Below are 19,098 nucleotides of genomic sequence, written 5' to 3'. Positions count from 1 at the left end.
CAAAGATCCTAAAGTTTTCCCTAATCAGAAACAGCCTTAAAAGTCTATGTTTCAATTTCCTAAAAGCAGAGAATGATAAAAACAACACAGAATTGCTGTCTTATTACAAACAACAAACAGAAGTCAATATAGTGTCTTCTCAAGTACCTTATTTTAAAAATTGTGCTTAAAAACATGCATTAGATTGCACACTCACAATTTATTAAAATTATTTTAAATAAAATCATATTGTCTGTTTCTTGCAACTCCAGCTACTATAGCGATGAAGTGAGTTAGTGAAGATGGAAAAAGTGTTGCAAACTTAATTCTCTTCTTATGGCTGCAAAATAGTTTGAAGCATCTCCTTAAACTTTCAGCTTACTTATTCTCCAAATATAATTTGGTAGGGATTGTATCTGCAGCAGAATTTTTAAAATCAAATTAATGTCAGCAAGTTTGATAGCCTAGAGGTTGCATTCAGAAATCAGGCTTTTCCATAACCTGCCATCATTGTTGATTTAAAAAAAGGAGGAAAAACATGCATAAAAACTTTGCCATAAAGAAACCTGCTCTGCATCTACAACTCCTATTCGTTTTTAACATACATGAACTGGCCAGATAGAGTGATCCTAGGACAAACCCGAAACATTGCTATGTCAGAAACATAAACATGCAAGCTAGCTTTCAAAACGTGTGTTAAACCCACTCTTGTAGAGATAATAAACTAGTAGTTTAGGTTGTAGCAAGCTAGCCATCCAAAGTATTTGTAAACCTTCCACATTAAATGGATGTGTGGGTTGGAGCAGCATTATCAGCCTTCTGGTATTTCTATCCCCACCTTTTCAACTTGCTTCACTCTGCTACTTTTTTTTTTTTTGCCTCTGCTGCCTTTGAAGTGCACTGGCAGCACAGTTGCCTATGCTGCTGAGCTGCAACCTGCAACAAGGAACTCCTCTGCCTGAAGCACCAGTCAGCAAAATCAAGCACATCTGCTTCTCCCTGATCGGACCCAGTCTCCAATCTGCTTTACAAAGACTCTGTGCACAGTTACATAACACACAAAAATGAATGAGGTGCTGAACTACTGAAGAACTGTAAGCCAATACTAGCCCAGATTGCTGTCCAAGTTGACTACTGTTAACGAAAAAGAAGCACGCTACAAAAATCCTATAATCTGAGAAAGAGAACTTTTCAGACTTCACAAATCCTACTGGAAAAGGATAACTTGAGTGACTCTCCCAGTAACCTAAGAGCACTGTTTCCATTCATGGAATTGGCATATGACAAGTTTAAATATGTTCAACATCACTGGTCACAAGACCAATTGAAAAGACATGGAATAAGTTTTGCAGTCCAAGGTGTTTATTATGATCTTTGATCACACCTGGCAGTTTTGTAGATACAGCAAACTGGCCTCTCCTATTGATTTCTCAGTCAATCTACATGGTAGTACACAGCAAGATTTAAAAATCAGCAAGCCACAGAAGGAGGATGGCTTGAATACTGTCAGCAAGACTGGCCTGTAATATATAAATTATTGTTAAATATTTCTCCTAATTCGGTTATTATAAATATTAAATTCCATTCAAAACCAGTATTACTACAACACTATTAGTAAAAATATTAAAGTACTTGGTATGTTAATAGGCATAATTATTCTCCTCTATCTTGCACTTGCTAGAGTACCCAAGCACTGGGCAGCTAATTTAGATCTGCAAAACATTAATCATACTGTACTCTACTGTTTGCCTTTTCCAGCTGCCAGGAAGCTCTTTTGGATATTTTTGAATGTTACTTCTTTCCTTATAATCATGAAATGCATTGTGTGAACTAAAACCACAGATGATTTTTACATAGAAAAAAAAAATTCTTAATGCATATACTGTACCTAGTAGGTCCAAAAGCTTAGTGTTTGCCTAAACAGATGAAAAAACTACTTAAGCCATGCAATTACAAGAACTCCTTGTAAACTGACCTATGCATTAACATGCAAGACTCTGGTGAAATGTAATACCAAATTAACTGCTCACCTTTTGCATGATTCCCTTTTCATAATAATAGCGAAGCGATCGGCTAAGTTTATCATAGTTCATAGCTGGCCTGTTTTTCTGAATCCCCCAGCGACGTGCCACCTGCCACAAAAATGGATTAGCAATGTTTTGTTAAATGCATTTAACAAGCAGATCTTATCATCAGATACTTTATTTGGGGATGCAGGAGGGAAAACCCTGCAGGTGCAACAAATAGGAAAAGGTTGCCATGACCTAAATTTCCCATGTATTACTATGAATTTTAATTGGATGTACATCATCTTTAATCTGTAACAGACTTATTGGACAATGTGATGGAGGGTTAGGGTTTTTCTTTGCTTTTTAATAAAGAAAACCAATGAAAAAATAAAGCCACACAAGGAGATAATAGACAAAAAACATTTAGCAAGTTCCTCCAGAAAACTTTTACACATCTTTTCTTCAGTTTGATGCTATGGATAATTGTACCATGGCTATCTTTTCCTTGCTGTCAGAAAAAAAAAGTAAGTTATTTTAAACACACATGCATACACAGTTCATGAACTAATACAGACTGTACTTGGAATGACAAAAATGTTGTGATTATTAGGAGATACAAGTCAAAAGACAACTCCCAGTCCTAAACATTACTTCAGCAAAAAAATGAATTATCTGAGGAGGCAGAATAATCGCTTGGAAGAACTATATGGTGGTGTGAAGAATGGAACAGAAATTTCATCGTTTCAGCTGTATAATTTCCCTTAAAAATAACAATAAAAAACGAACTGCAAGTAACTCATGAAACTATTCCATAGAGAACAATATGCCTTCTGCTCTGACTTACGCTTTCTACTTGACTTTATGCTTCCTGTTTTACTGCTAAAGATAGCTTTGGACAGAGCGACCCTTTGTTTAAAGAGCTTAACTTCTTATTCCTCGCCTGAAATTTAATCGGCTATTTGTGACATTTCAATTACTGTCTGTAAAAATGACTATAATATCACCTGAGGGGAAAAAAGCTAGAGCTGATGAACTCTTTGAAGCACATTTTATAAAAATTATTGAGAGATGCATATGCATACAGCTCTGGAAAAAGCACAGAGTAGCCAAGCAGCTTCTCTGCAGACTGCTCTGCAAAACTTCCCATAGGTGTCTGGAGCTTTTTGATGCAAGCCATGACAACATGCAGCACTAAGAAAAATCTGATTTTGGTGTCCACCTGGACTATAATTTCTAAAATTTTTTGAAAGCGTTATTTCCTTACAGTGGTGCAGCTTTTCAGGCTTATGTAAATTATCACAGCTCTGCTAACTTCAGCTACATTTTAGCTGTACTGAAACACACCTCCAATCACTTACATTTATTCCAGCTGCAGATTTGATGTCTAACTTTGATTCACCTATTCATTTTTGTAACACATGACCACATCACTCATTTTTTGTCCCTTCCATGGTTTTTTTCTGCATTACTTGGAGTCCTAAAAGGACAGCCTTGCAAAATAAATAAATACACAGCAAACATAAACAACAAGTAATGGTGAAGAATATGTTCCACTGTGTGGTACTTTGAGATTCCTAAACAAGCAATCAGGTCCAGCTCCCATCCCTGAACTGCACAGCATTTACCTAGTCCTGCTCTGTGGAAGGGATTCCACCCTTCTACCCTACCTTCCTGCTGAAGGTTGCTGTCCCTGTGACAAGCCCACATAAATGGACCTATGCCTAATTCTCAGGCACCATAGTTCACAGTTACTTACTTCCTGAATGAACTACGGCACTCCAGGAGCTGATACATATTCATTTATGTTGTCACTCTCTATGAGGGCATAAACCTCCAGTAAGGAATGGATGAAAAGGTCATGTCACTGACATCCTAGCTTGCCACAGCAGAACCAACAAGCTCTTTGATTTCCCTTCAGTTTATACTTGGCAACCAACAGAATTGTGTGACTTCCCATAGGCTATTCTTATTTTAATTGACTGTTTCTGTCAGATTCATGACATTCATATGAAAACAACTTAAACTCCTTTGTACTTCTAGGAACACACAGAGTGAGGCAAGCTTCAAGCCTCCTCCAGATCTTGGATGCAATGCTGCTCAAAAATACAAAGCAACTTCTACATAGTCAGACATGCAGATGATCTGTTTAAGTTAAATTAGAATATCCAGTTCTTCAGGGAATTACATAATAAGGAAAACTCATTATTTGGTTTGGGGTTTAGCTAATAAAATCTATAAAGTTTTTGCACCATCTGCTGGAAACCATTTCTCAATAAAATGCTTCAATATTGAAAAAAAATTGGACATACCTGAAAGACAAGGCAAAACTAAAAGAGTAAAAAATATGAGACTAGGGTAGGGGGGGAAAATCATGTGCATCATTCACCAAAACCAAACAAAAGACTTTCCAAAGATTTCACTCTGTTCTTCGACAGGTTACACAACTAAGGAATCCTTGCAGCCTGCTAAGGCTGCAGGCTTGCCAGCAAAGTTTCAGTATCATATTGGCTAAGACTGTTCAGAGTTCAAATCCTAAGATACTCAATGCCAGGATCTGCCATGGTGACTATCACTAGAGCAGGGGATGCTCAAACAAACGAGAGCCAGCACTGGGGTCCTTGCAGCAACCTGCTCCACAGCCAGACTATGTCGGGAAGGAAAGGGACATCAGTCCTGACACCAACCCCAGCTGCTCCACCACCTCCACAGAGTAGTTAGCAGACTATGTAAGTAACATGCAAGAAAGCTTTCAGACTGCTAATGCCAGTAGATGGATGGCAAACAGCAGAAATAGCTGGTGGAATGCAGAAGCAGCCATACACCCCCAAGCCTTCCCACTCAGCTCTAACTCGGAGGGGATACTGTCTGAAAATTTGATGTAGTCCTCTCTATTAGAAAACCCTATTCAATGGGCAAGAAAACTAAAGCAGAATGATACTGCCTTTTGACAACCTTAATTAAATCCTCCACTTAAATTTTACAACAAAATTCACATACACCTGATCGTCCAACAATTTCCATTACAGTTTAGAATGCAGGCTGGGTTACATAACATTATCTAGTCCGAAACAGTTTACATAATAAAACATTCAATTTATTCCTGTTTATCACACAAGTGAACTAAGACACGCTTCAGCAAATGTTCATGAATATAAGCAATTTTATCTACCCCATGGTTCAGAAGAGACATGCATGTGCATGAGCGTCTGCAAGGCTAGGATCTAAGCCTGTACTAAACAATCTAATGATGCAATCTAATGAATCTAACATTTGGTGTTGAAAGACTAGTAAGGGACAAGTTTCCAAAGGATTTTGGGATACAGTTACAACCATGAAGTGATTCTGAAAAATGCAGACCCCACAATTAATGCAAACTATTTACTAACTTTAGTACTTGCAATATTTTTATTATTTTGTGGGACTAGGAGTCAAATCTATGCTTAAACCACATCTCTGTCCTAACTGAAGCACTGCCCTTGCCAGTCCTTTCTGTCACCCTTCAAAAGCATTACTGAAGCAAAATACTGAAGGAAAACAAGTCCAAAGTCCAAAGAAGCACAGTTAAGTTTGCAGGATGGGGCAGTGGATGTGAGGGCATGCATGCTGTCTGTCTAACTCACCTCCTCTGGCTCAATCAGCTTGAACTCCATGCCTCGGCCAGTCCATGCTATGAAGTGAGAGTTTGATGGGTCGTCAAGAAGAGCTACCAAGAACTGCCAGAGCTGAAGCGAGCCTCGCCGTTGGTACGTGGGTCCTTCGCGATACATGCCTGGCTCCTGTTTGACATCTCCTGCACACAACAGCAACAACGTTAGAGGAGCAATGCCCAGGAACACCATCACTCAATTTGTCAGATAAGTTGGCAAAGCAATCATTAAGGGTAACAAAACAATGGGAAGAATCAGCCACCCTCAAATGCAACATTCCCCTGTTTCCTGGGGACTTAAAATAACATATTCATATACTAAAAAGCATCTAAATTCATTCATGATTTATGGAAGTCTCATTAAGTGTCTTCCTATGTAGGTTTGATAAATGCAAATCTCTTGCAAACCATTTTGTAATATCCTCTCTTTGAAAGTACATAAACTATTTTTGAAGCAGCTCTGATTGTGAAGAACTGTGTTTGTGGACCATACTTTTCACAGGCCCCAGTTTTGGTAACGTAGGCTTCATAAAGGTGCAAAACCCTATTGAGTGAAACTTCTCTTGCATGAAAATGCTTCTAAGGAAATTTTGACAAAGTATTTGACTTGGACTTAAACAGCATGTGCTTTGTTATAGGCATGCAAATCCTGCAGATACACAAGTTCCTTTGTGCCATATTGGACTTGCACATGAGCAAGAATTACTTTTACTCATATCTACATATTAAATTAGTATTCCCTCTGAAAAGCAGTAAGTTAATCTTTCTATAATTTTAAGTCCAGAAAAACATTTTAAAAATATCCATAACATTCTACTAGCTGTTCCACAAATTGCCAATGAGAAAACCATCCTGTTACATCCATACTGTCTTTGTTGTTTTTAAATCATATTTATACTGAACAACTCATGCAAACAACAACAGCTGAAAGGTCTGATGCTGAAGCAGACACTATTTTTTTTCTCCACACAAGGACTGGAATCCTAGATATACTGGTAAATTCCTCATTTCAACTATCAGAACAGCAAAAGCCTCCAATAAACAGTGTGACCTGTTTAATAAAGAAAGTCAGGAATTTAAATTCAACCACAACATTAGGATGTTCTGACAGCCATTACAGAATGGCTCTGCGTAGTGAAAGGCAGAATAATAATATTAAAAATGGAGCACTTCCTTTTGTAATCAGGAAAGAAAATTGACTCAATAGCTGTGGAAAACAAATAAATCAACACAAGGCTTTTTGGTTTATGTGAGGTTCAAGTTCCAGTGCTGAAAGTACTTTTTTTTCAAGGACAGGTTTTTTCCTTGTAATAATAGCTGTGCAATGTGCAAATAGCAAGCACAGTATTACACAGGATCAAATTCTTTCCTTGTGCTGATCTTTGATTTCAAATGAAGCAGCTGAGAATCTTCTTCTGAAACATCAAGACTAGTCCTGGTCTTATCCAACTTTTTCTTTACTGGCCAGAATATGATGACACATCTGCTATTTTTCCCCTCAAAACATCATGCTACAAGCATAAACACACCTATTTGCATCACGAGATCAATCTTCTAGAGTACAAGGTGTTTTCTCAATGGGCAGTCATAGAAACTAGCAGCAGACTGCTTGCTTTGCAGGCACAAAAATACTTTAATTCTTTTCCTGTATTTGTATTTATTTTTCATTTTCATTCCCTTTCCTGTACAATACCCAAATTAACCAAAAGGGTTTTTAAGGAAGACATAGACAAATGCTACTGTTAATGAGTCTTAACTTCTTGTAGCAGTCTGATCCCATTCCCATAAATGTACATATAAATCCAACACTGGTGCTCAGATCAGATCCACAATCATTTTTGGGGAACAAAAAATACCTGACACAATGTGCTTTAAAAAAAAAACATTAAAAAAACCCAAACAAGCTCACATTACAAAGCCAGGGTATATAAAGTAGACTTTCAATAGAACAGTCTTTCTGTGACTGTGTCAATGCAGTGACAATGCAATACTGGATTCAGCAGTCTTCAGTTAGGTCTAATATTGTCTAAAACTCTTTTATCTATTTCTTACCGACATAAAAACACATGTGATACTCTGAAGAATGTGCAATTCTCTGGGGTACTTTCATTTCAGAGTCTCCAGATTTTCAGAAAATACAACAAATGCTGCTAAACACGCAATAGTTTTGTAATCCATAAGTGAGTCTCAGGACAAAACAAACAAAATAAAGTAGGAGAAAAACACCAATTCTACAGCCCTACTTTTATCTGTGGTCAAAGACTTGTTCACAAGTTTATCAGGAAATAGCTAATCTTTCCTGCTGAAATAAATAAAGCCAGACATACACACACTAACACAAAAGCTACACTAACAACACTGCAAGAGCATGCATCCACTAACATAATGCCATTCTAGCAAATTTAAGTAATTGGTCCTTAAATTACTTCCCAAAGTTGCAGACTAACAGAGTCACTAGCAAGAAATATGGTGTCCATCTACTTTGCTTCTAATGAAATAAATCCGAAATCAACTGAGTTACACCAGGAAACTGATTTTACGTCAGAGTAACTGAGGATAATTTGGACCATTCATTTTAATTGACCTCAAAATTCCTCTTAAAAAAATCTGCTGTAATTGGTAGTGCTGTGAACAGGGCATTGATTTGTTATCAATCCCACTGAAAAATAAACCTCTAGTACATTCAACCTAGTGCAAATACATCGGCATAAACACAAAAAATGCCCTATATACTCACTTCCCACTATTCATCACTTCGTAGACAGCAAGAGGCTTAATCCTCAGTAAAACCAAAGCTGTTGCTTTTGCCACTGTTTTGCTAATTGTAAGTACAGCTTTCATTACATCACAAACAACATGTGATCATCAGTGCAATGGAAATCCTCTTATTACTTCTCAACAGTACAGAACTGAGCTCCTATGCCACAAGTCTGGATGCAGCATCTTTCACTGCCAAAAGCCAAATGACATCCTATTGAAGAGAAGACTTTGGTTTCAAAAGACAAAGGTCAGCTTTGGTTGGGCGCACCACAAATGGTGTGTTAAGGAATCCTAAATTGGAACGTTGCTGGGCTTTTTTGATCAGCAACAGAGAAAAGTCCCTCATCTCTTTCTTTTTCATCTCCCTACACAGGAAAAAGAGATGTGTCATACATACCGTCAAACTTCTCTGGAACAACGCAAGTGTCATCATAAAACTGCCTAGGTCCCTTTTCATACATACAGCCTGTAAGTTAAAAAGAGAGAGGTGTTTATATAAAAGATGCATGGAGAAAAAAGAGATCACAGGCTTAATGCCAGAGGGAACACTAAGTTATACAGGAATCAGGTTAATATCCCACATCCTTTAGACACCGCCCAATCCCAACATTTTGGCCTAAGTACAAGGGTGTTTAATTAACATATGAGTTCCCAAACGACTGTTAATCTCCACCTGCTAAAATGAAAAAGCACCCATTTTTCTCTATGATTTATTACAAAATGTTTGCTCATTTCCTGTTTGAACTAGCATGGCTTTGACATTTAACCATTAGTTCCTGCAGATCTTCTCCCTGCAAGACGAGAGAAGTCCTCCTCACACCCACACAGGTCACCCTCACACACTGCTCTTGGTGTTCCTTCCAATTAAGATCGTTTTATAAAACTTTATTTTGTCATTAAAAGACACTGTCTACAACCCAGCAGTCTTTCTAGCACACCATTCTGTACACATTTCCTATTATGCTCATGTTTTGCTTCACCAGATCTGTACTGCATATCAGTATCAGTTTCACCAGTGCTACTGAGTGAGACAAAACATCTCCTCCTCTCCTGCCCCCCTCTGACCCTCCTTTTGACTGCCAAAGTATTACAGAAGGCTTTTTGCCTTAAGGTTACAGTGCTCAGTTGGGCTGCTTTCCCACTGTGAAGCTGAGGAGGAGGCCCACCTCAAAATCCTTTTTTCCAATACATTGTTTCCCTGTTCCACAGGCCTGGTCTACATTCATGTATTAAAAAAAACATTTTGTTTAATGTGCCCAGATAACCAAACAATTCAAACTGCTTTGTGTGACTGCCCTGTCCTGCCCGTTATTTACTGCTCTATCTTTGTGCCATAAAGTTATCTATTAACTTTGTTCCATATCTTTACTGAAAATATTGAATAGCAACACTCCTGATATCAATTCCTACAGAACTATAATCCATTCAGAGATGATTGCCTGGTGACAACCTCTTTTAGATCTGTCAGTTGGCCAGGTCTTAATGTATTTAATGTGTACTTTATTGATATTGCTTTGTGCTAACTTCTTAATCAGAATGTAATGCAGAGGCAAATTGAATGCCATAAAAAGTCAAACTATACGATACAAGCATCTTTATCAATCAAACTTTTATTTTCAGCAAAGTACAGAATCAGATTTGACGTGACCTTTATTCTGTAAAATTATGTTGATTGATTTCAAATACAGAAAACAAATATTTAGCTAATATCACTGATTTTTACGTCATTCATGAAAATTCTGCCACCTCCAACTCCTTACAAGACCATAACATGGATAAGATGGGTTTTCCCCTATCTATTAAAACTCAATATCTTTTGCCCTTATCCCTGCAGTTTGTTTATATTTTTCCTGATGTCTCTCACCTCCCTTATCAAGATTCTATACTTCACATAATTTCATATAACAAGACTAAGAAATTTCCATCTCCTGTTTTACCTTCCTTGATAAACACTATCTTTTTTTTTTTCCTGTCTTTATTTCAACCCAGAAGCAGATGGGATTTTAGCCAGATGTGCTATCTTTTTGAGTCTATCTTTACATCAGTAAATGAAGTCTTCCTGGAAGACTTTGATTCATACATCTATCTGGATTCTCATCAATCTCAAAAGCAGATTCCTCATGTTTCTGAACTTTGCCCACTGGAAGAAAAATAAACCCTAAACAAACAAGCAGAAAATAATGTATTGCTAAGACAGATAAACTAAAACAGGACAGGCGAGGCTATAACCTCTCAACGTCATCTTAGTTCTCTTGGACTTCTTATTTCTAGTATATATAAAGTGCTGTCACTCAGAATTATTAATTTTGACAATTATGTAAGCTCTGTCCCACTGAAATCATTGGGAATTTTGGTAGGTCTCAATTTGGGCATAAAGTGCATCAAAACATTGCAAAAATAATAACAAAAGGAAAAACCCAAACCCTTCACTGAATTTAAAGTATAAAATGGATTACTTAACACAGTTAACTGAGCCTGTCATGCTAACAGCCTGGAATATATCACTTGAGGAGAATGCGTGAAACAGACACATTTTTAAGTGTGCCTTCCTCTCAACTGCTAGAGGCCTTGAAAAGCAGAATAAGTTAATTTTATAATATAATTGCTTCTATCCTGATCAACCCATGGCACTAAAAGAAACTACAAAAAATTCAGTGCATCAGAAACTCAACACTGAAAAGGGAAAGAAGGATGATGCAAGTCTTCCCAGCACCAGAATTAAACCAGTGAACCCCAGATACCCCCAGGTTTTTAATTTTTTTAACATTTCTCTCATACAAAAGTTATACATAATAGAAAACTTAACTTCTGTTCTGTTTGGGTGAGCCAGGAAGCCTTCTTGCCTCATGTAAATGGAATGGCAGCTAGGCACTTCTGAAAGGAGAAGATGACAATGCAAGTCAAAAGACTGTCTGGAATTAAAAGTGTGCAGGTTATCAATGGGACAAGCTGCAAGCAGAACAGCAACAGAAAAGGATGCAACTTATAGTGAGAGGGAACCTGTCAACACACAGCATTTCATAGCAGCACACACCATGCATGGCCAAGGAGAAAGTCATGATGTGAGGCTCACAGATCCTAACCACAATAGGCACTGAACTCCAAACCTCTTGTAATCAACTTTGCTAAAAGCTGACTCCCATGGCAATTATACTTTGGACCATTCACCAAAAAACCCGCACCAGTGACCATGAATATTTTAAACCCTGTGCTTGTATATCTATCTTCATGGCTAATTCAACCCTAAGTTTTTAATCAATTGTGTCACACTGGAGACTTATAAACACACATTTACACAAGGATGTCAAAGTGAATTTAGAGTAGGATAATGCTTTTTAGACTCTGGTTAAGGACTTGAAGGGTTAATAAAATTTTCTGCAGTTGCTAAGAATTTTATCTAGAAATTTAGGGGTCTATCTATATCACTCTCCACTTGTATGTGTTTAGAACAAAATTGCACCTTTCCAAAAAAAAAATACTGTGCATATTCTAAATAATACTGATATTTATTTACTATTCTCCACCTCTGCTCAAATCTGCAGGAAGAATGAGAAAAGCCAAACAGAACTAATGAAAAGTGTATTCTTTAAATGTCTTTCTTTTTCTTCCTCGTGTCTTACACTGTCTCCAAGTAGTCACATCCTGTGCACAGGGACTTGCAAACAGAAACACACCGTAAATGTTTGCCCTTCTAGACCATGTTTAACCTACTTCTTGGATATCAAAAGTCTTGCTTAACAAAGTCTATTTGATCTTGCGATGAACTCCTACCCTAAGCTATGCAATCTGTTACCAGTAACTTGTAACTCTTTAAGAGATGCAAACAGAGGTCGAAAGAGCAGACATTATTTTTCCAACACCGCCTACAGACTCTTTCAGACTGTGATTCCAAATTTCACTGTTCACTGACTAGTGATGAGTATCAAAGATTTGGCAGGATAAGAAAATGAGGTTTTACACTGACTTCACAAACAAGTGAAACACAGGGCAGTAATAATAATAAGTTTCCTCTAACAGTCCATGGTCCCTCTTGCACATCTGTGCCAAACTCTTCATTACCTCCTCTCTCGATAAAACGCTCAGTGCCTGCCTCCTCAGGCCTAGAGAATCTCTAATGTCTCAGGCAGCTATTCTGAGCAACCACAGGAATCAGTGACTCAGTGATCACCCCAGTCAAGTATAGCTCTGCAGACTAGAAGTCAAGGCTACAAGCAGTGCTTCACCTGCAAGGAATCATTCATGTTAGCAAGTAGATTGAATTCTAAGGAGAATGGAAAAATCTACGTAAAAAAAGAGGAAGCTGTAGAACTGAAACAGATGCTATTTTCTATTTTAGGTAAAGCTTCTCTAGTACTGGCAGCAAAGCCCTTTTTGACTCATGAACTCCACTCCTGCAAAGTGATAGAGCAGAGTATGCTGAATAAAGAATTATGCATGCATAAGTTGTCTTCTTAGCCAAGTTGGGGTTTCATCTCCCATGCTCCTAAGTCAATTATAATTAACATCTGGAGTCTCTTTAAGGCAAGCATTGTTTGTACCAACATTACTTAATCTTCTGGTTAGCTTGTGCTTAAACAGTCCACAGAGGACCAAAAAATACAGCAACGAAGAGTTTATTTCTCGTAAAGTAACTAGAGTCTTGTTATCCTAAAGTGCTATCAGTTAATTTATGACTATCAGAGTGGGTCAGACTCTAATCAAATTGTAGAAACATTTCCAAAGTGATTATTCAATCAAATGACTAACATGGTTAATTAGGAGCCATAAACATTGCTCTGAAGTTCATCAAAGTAATGACTTGCCCAGAAAAATTACTGCTAATTAAATTGCCTGCTGCTTTCATTTCTACCTTATCTAATAAAAAGTCCAACCAATGAAATTTAGTATTGCAGTTTTAAATTGTACTAAATGCTTGACTAAGACCCAGAAGTATTTTTACATGCTAAGCGGAGCTACTTCAAAAGAAAACATTTTAGTGTAGAAATTACAGAGCAATTATATGTTTCCTTCTTCTTAAACCATTGTTTCAAGACAACAAATAAGACAGAAGCAGGCATGAAATACTTCCTGGGCAAGATCCAAGAGATGACTGATTTATCATCTTTTTACAAGTTTTGGTCTTTGAAGAAAAATGTGCCTGGATTTAGGCACAAGCTTATTTCAGACTGTTAATGAAGTAATTCACATTTTAAGGTTACATCAGCTCAAGAACAGCAGAATCCCTTAAAAAAAAATCACAACAAAAAACTAGCTAAAAATATGGAAATGTTAAAAAATTGCTTCTCTTTTATTATCCTTTCGGAATACTTAGGGGTCATTCTTAATTGCTCTTCCTATTAACAGAAACATAGCAGTCATCTTAAAACAATTAATATGGTCTTATATCCTAGACCATGAAACCATTCTTTTCCCAATAGGTGCTATTTTAAAAAGTACACCTGATCTAGACACTGCAAAAATGCCTTCTCATCCCGGACCATCACAGAGAAAAATAATGGAAATAAGCTCTGCTATGCCCCCATCAAAATACATCCAAGCAGAAAAAGCCCAAACTGACTTTCTCAGGACAAGAAAAACTGGCTATTGAACTTAGCAGGCACAGATTCTAAGTTTCATTATCAAGTAAGACACTTGAGCGGTCCCTTGGTAAGTTAGTTCATATTAATGATCATGTCAGAATTTAAGGGGTTGGGTTGTCTCAGCCCTGTATAACTCAGCAGCTAAAGAATCCTTAAATCCTCTTTTCTGATTGTTTTTCAGAGATGAGGATAAGATTTCTTTCCCACAATCCCATCCTGCACAAAAAACCCCCAGAATTTCAGCCTGTGTCCCTAGCCAGAATAGACACAGTGAAGATGGAGCTTCTGCAGGCAAAGGGATGAAATGACAAGACTGTATTCTATGGGACGAAGTGACTGACTGTCTTCTTCTGAATGAGGCAGAGCAAAGCAAGAACTGGAAACCTGAACCAGGATTTATTCTTCAGCAGTTCCTGTTTCTGGCTTTACACAGCCTCCTTAACTGAAGGGCAGGTTGTTATGTTACACTCTAACTCTGAATTATTTTTCAGCTCACTTTATCAACATCAGCTGAAGCTCTGGAGGCCCAGGGCACACCCCATGGGCTGGTGACAAAGCACAGCGCGATACAGAGGTGTTGCATCGCACGTGTGCACGTGCAGAGGGAGAGAATGGAGATGGAGCCTTGGATGTGGCACAGGTCACCTGAAACAAGGTGGGAGAAGAAAGGAACTGCCTGCCTGGCCTCACCCTCCATGTGACAGCTTGGGTGAGGACTGTGTTGTACTGGCAGGCAGCTGCCTTAGTCAGGAAGCCTGTTAACAAGTCACTCAAATTCACCAAACACTCAACTCATAGTGAAACATGCCTACGTCCCTAAATATTTTAAACAAAGTGATAATAAGACTGCAACCTTCTTATTGTTTTCCTGCCCACTTTTCCAGTTACATTTTATTTCCAAGTAAGTCATATTTGAAGCAGATTCCATAAGGAACTGTTTCAAAAGGACCTGGTCCCCAAAACTTTGAAGGGACTTCACTGTAAACCCTGCAATTTCACTTATACCATGTCTTTCTAATTGTCCTTTTGGTCTGAAAAGTAATTGTGTGAATTTTAACCCCTATTGCTTTAATTCAGATTTTGTGTGTCTATACAGATAGACTTAAATGTGCTACTTGGTCTTCCCATAGACAAGAAATGCAGCACATGCAGATCCTCTCCCATTGTGCTACTGGGTACAGAAGGGCATGCACAAGTCCCTTGGGTAGCTGGGACAAACCTGGTGTCACTCCCATGTTCCAGCCTGACCCTGTGAACACACCAGCAATCCCTTTGGTGCCTGGCAGAGCTTCACTTGCACAGTACAAGCACTTCTCTGCTACGTGAGCAGGTGGTTGGTGTACTGGGAGAGGTTTTTACCACGTGAAGAGAAAAAAGTAGCCTTTTAAAAATAAAATGTTCAAACTAGAACACATCATACTTTTGGCATTAAACTTAAAACATCACAATATCACTGCAAATAAATTTTCTGTTCATGGATTTCCAAGAGCACTGACAAACTGTTTACAAAGGAGCACTTCATCTACCACTGAAACACATTCAGCCTCCTGGTGGAAAGCAGCTGTTTACAACATCCTTGAGAAGTTCTGACCAGCTCAAGGGTAAAGATAATAGTGAAATCACCAGAAAAAAGAGACCTTTTTAGGTAAGAATGGCAATTCTTCAAACAAGATCACAACAAATTGCTCAGGTAGCACCAGGAGTCACTAAGAAAAATGCATGATTTGTGTTTTGCAGGGAGAAGTAACAAATTATCCTTTTGGATTTTTAAACCTGCAGAACACATTTAGACTGAAACTCATATCTTCCCAAAAGGTGATATTCAGGTAAAAATACTGGAACTAATTACAAACTCTTTATACAAGAATTGTTTGAGCTATTGACCCACCACTCACATGCTGGTGGATCAAGTTTTAGTTCAACCACCTTTAAAAGATTTATCCCTCACAAGCTATATTACGAACAGAGCCCTACAAATTGGCAAAGTCCTGGCAATAAAAAAGTCAGCATTATTTTTTTCCAGTAGCAGATTCAGCATGAAAGAATGTAGGTGCACTGAAATTACATGGGTGTAAACAAATAAAATTTAAAATTTAAAATTTAAAAATTAAGCAATCTTTTCCCAAATTATTATGCAATTTAGAAACATTCAGAATGGAAGGTTTATTCATTTTCTCTGCCACCAGCCTTTATGCCAGCAATCTAGGAAAAAAACCCCAAACTTACAAGAATGTGCACTCATAGATACACATACACTTCCTTCTAAAAATAGCTGATTAAAATTGTTGAAGTTTAATTTCTTACAGCTCATTTTTCAAAAACTTCTCAGAGAATTAGGTTTGGCCCCATCGGCTCATGTGTAAGTGGAAATATTACACAGATACAGAAAAAAACTTAAGCAAACATCTTCCTTTCCACAACTTTGGTTTTTAGATCTATGACAACATCCAGTGCATTTTGTGAGACCAGATGTCAACAGCCTGTCTAGGCGATGTGTAACTTTTTGTACAGCAGAACAGGAAAACAAAGGCTCATACATTCAGCTCTGAATTGAAATTCCACATGGAGCTGATCTTTTGAGCATACTTTAAAATCATGTATTTGCTTTTATTAACCTCAGTAACTGTAAAATGTGTCTTAAACATTGCTCTCCTTTGAATTCAACAAAAGACAGCAGTATTTTCTCTCTCCCTTGCTCCTTTTGTTGGTAACCTTACTGCAAAAATGTCTGTGTTGCTTTTTCTCCCCCGCCCCATTCCCTGCCTGTAAAATCGAAGTTGGACAAACACTGCACGGCTGAAGTGACATATTTGAATGGAATTCAGACCAACCAGTTCCTGTTTATGTTTCTGATTTGAGAATGTAGCCTTCTCATTCACTATACATTAGAAACACACCAAGGCCATAAATGGTGTCAGGTTGCAGGCAGGCAGGGCCAAGCAGCATTAATCATTACTTTAAGGCAACTGGCAAAAGCAGCAGCTGAGGGAACACTACACCCTTCAGCTCCGCATAAATGGACATTCCAGGGTTCGGCGTGTGTGGGTTGGCTTTTTTTTTTTTTTCCCTTCAGCATCCATTTTATGAATGAAACTTCAGGCTGCACAGAGTCCATTCATATAAAAGCTAGGCTCACAGGGCTCAGTCTCTCGGGATCAATTGGTCTTGAGCAAGGCTGATGTGATTGGTTTAAGGCAGGCTTCAGCCTTCCATTACTGATTTAAAATGCAGCCTGTGTCCATTTGACCTGCCTTAATGCACAAAGAGTAAATCCAGACTGCGCTCTCAATCCTCAAATCAAATCATTAGCCAGTGCCACTTACTGTAACTGTAGATTTAGAGGATATTTATCCATTTCTTTGAAAAACAGGGACTGCAGGACAATTTTTCAGATCGTATTGTCTGCCTTGAAAACAAAAATACATATACGGTCTCCTGCCTACATACTCACATTAACTTGGTATTCAGGCTTTCCTTTGTTCACAAAGGTAACATTGCAAAATGAAATAATTTCTAACGACAGATTTATTTCAGACAGAAATAGTGAATAGATGAAATCACCTAGATTTACAGTAAGTGAAAAGTTAAATTGCTGCCCTTCACAGCAATCTTCTGAAGCCCAAGATTCCCAAGTTTTCCTGTCAGATGCTCTTATTTTCTGCAGCCATACAGTCCGACTGCAGATTTGTGTTTTAAAAGCAAGTACAAAGTCCAGTGCAGCTTAACTATTGAACAAAATTCATACTCAGCAACACAGCAAAGACAAGTTCCCAAAACACAAGGATTAAATATTTTAGACCACAGGAAAAACTGCAAAACCAAATTTGAAGTGGGGAGAGTTCTTAAACTTCCTAACTTGAGAGCAAAACTCTGTCCCTTCTCCCCTCCTGCCTTTATACCATCTGGATTTTCACTGAGAACAATTGTACTTTTGTGTATAAGAATTTCTTTAAGGCCATAAGGAGATGCAGTTTTGAGAGCTGTGTACTGAAGCCCCATACCCAGGAAAAGGATAGAGTCAGTTCTGTTTCACAAAGTATTTTATAAAAATGTGTTCAAAAATACTGCAAGTATTTGCAGCCTGATTTTAAAAAGAAGAAAAGAAAGAAATAAGAAAAAAAGGAAACTTGGAGAGAACTTGAGGAAAAGACTCAGCAGCTGGATGACTTTTGAAGCAAGATACGAAACCTGGAGTCACGCTGACAGAGTACACACACAATCCATCTACAGTGATTTAGAGATGGTACATTGATACCAATAAATTGTTTTCAGTCAGATGTAGCTATGAGCAAGGGAATGCAACCAATCAAAGAGAAAATTGAGGCTTATGATCAAGAAATATTTCTTAACTGTGAAGTCTATTTGTCTGTGAAATAATCTCCCAGGGGAAAATAGAAGTAATAATACCTAGCAATCACACAGAACTTTATATTTTCAGAGCACGGTACAAAAATTAGCCAATATAAACAAAAACAGCAGAGGAAGCACCATGACTTGTGCCACTTTAAATGCTGCACTGCTCAATGCATTTAATGCAGCACTGGAGAATATCCTGGAAAAAGCAAACCAGCACTGCCTCCAATTGACTTTTTCTCTTCACACTAGCATCTACAAATATCTAAATTTTGCCTTCAGAAGTACAATAGAATAACAAAATGTTTAAAAAATAAACGGGAGGAGGAATCAAGCTGCAAATAAATATAACCTGAAAAACAATTTTTTCCCCTTGAAATTTCAATTCAGTGCTTTCTCTTACGCTATTCTGCAAACTCCCAAATTTAAGAATACGTTGGCTGACGCCTAGGGAAGAATATGCTACTAGGAGTCTTTTTCCACCTTAATAACCACTGATTTGCTTTCCAAAAAACACCTCATCAAGTATTTTAGAGGACTCTTGCATTTTATTCTGTTTCCCATCATTAGGTAAATACATTTACAACATGGATGGCAGAATGCTACCAACATTCTATACATGTAAGAGCAAACTTAGGAGGTTAAGTAAGTGTCATAATTAACAACTTCCTGCACAAACTTTATACAAATCCTTTGCTGCAAATATGATACAGCCTTTTGCTCCATCACTCTTGTCTTGAAAGCACAGGTCAAAACTCTTCGTGGGAAGGAG

General features: G+C 37.8%; 1 protein-coding gene across 5 annotated transcripts in view; it reads right to left on the bottom strand.

Annotated features, from left to right (window-relative positions):
• ETV1 (ETS variant transcription factor 1) overlaps nucleotides 1-19,098 on the bottom strand; it is a 66,873-nt gene that overhangs the window by 3,386 nt on the left and 44,389 nt on the right. For 4 of the 5 annotated variants that reach the window (XM_039712069.1, XM_039712058.1, XM_039712087.1 and 1 more), the window contains 4 exons: nucleotides 11,200-11,268; nucleotides 8,792-8,860; nucleotides 5,609-5,778; nucleotides 2,010-2,111 (listed from right to left, as the gene is read on the bottom strand). In XM_039712069.1, coding sequence (XP_039568003.1) covers nucleotides 2,010-2,111; nucleotides 5,609-5,778; nucleotides 8,792-8,860; nucleotides 11,200-11,268 — 410 coding nt within the window. The remainder of the gene's footprint in view (nucleotides 1-2,009; nucleotides 2,112-5,608; nucleotides 5,779-8,791; nucleotides 8,861-11,199; nucleotides 11,269-19,098) is intronic. The other variant, XM_039712079.1, reaches the window with a different exon arrangement.

Source organism: Passer montanus, unplaced genomic scaffold (genome assembly GCF_014805655.1).
Source record: "Passer montanus isolate IOZ18808 unplaced genomic scaffold, ASM1480565v1 scaffold10, whole genome shotgun sequence".
Classification (NCBI taxonomy): Eukaryota; Metazoa; Chordata; class Aves; order Passeriformes; family Passeridae; genus Passer; species Passer montanus.
Note: the sequence above shows the minus strand (reverse complement) of the source record. Positions and strands in the feature narration are given on the sequence as shown.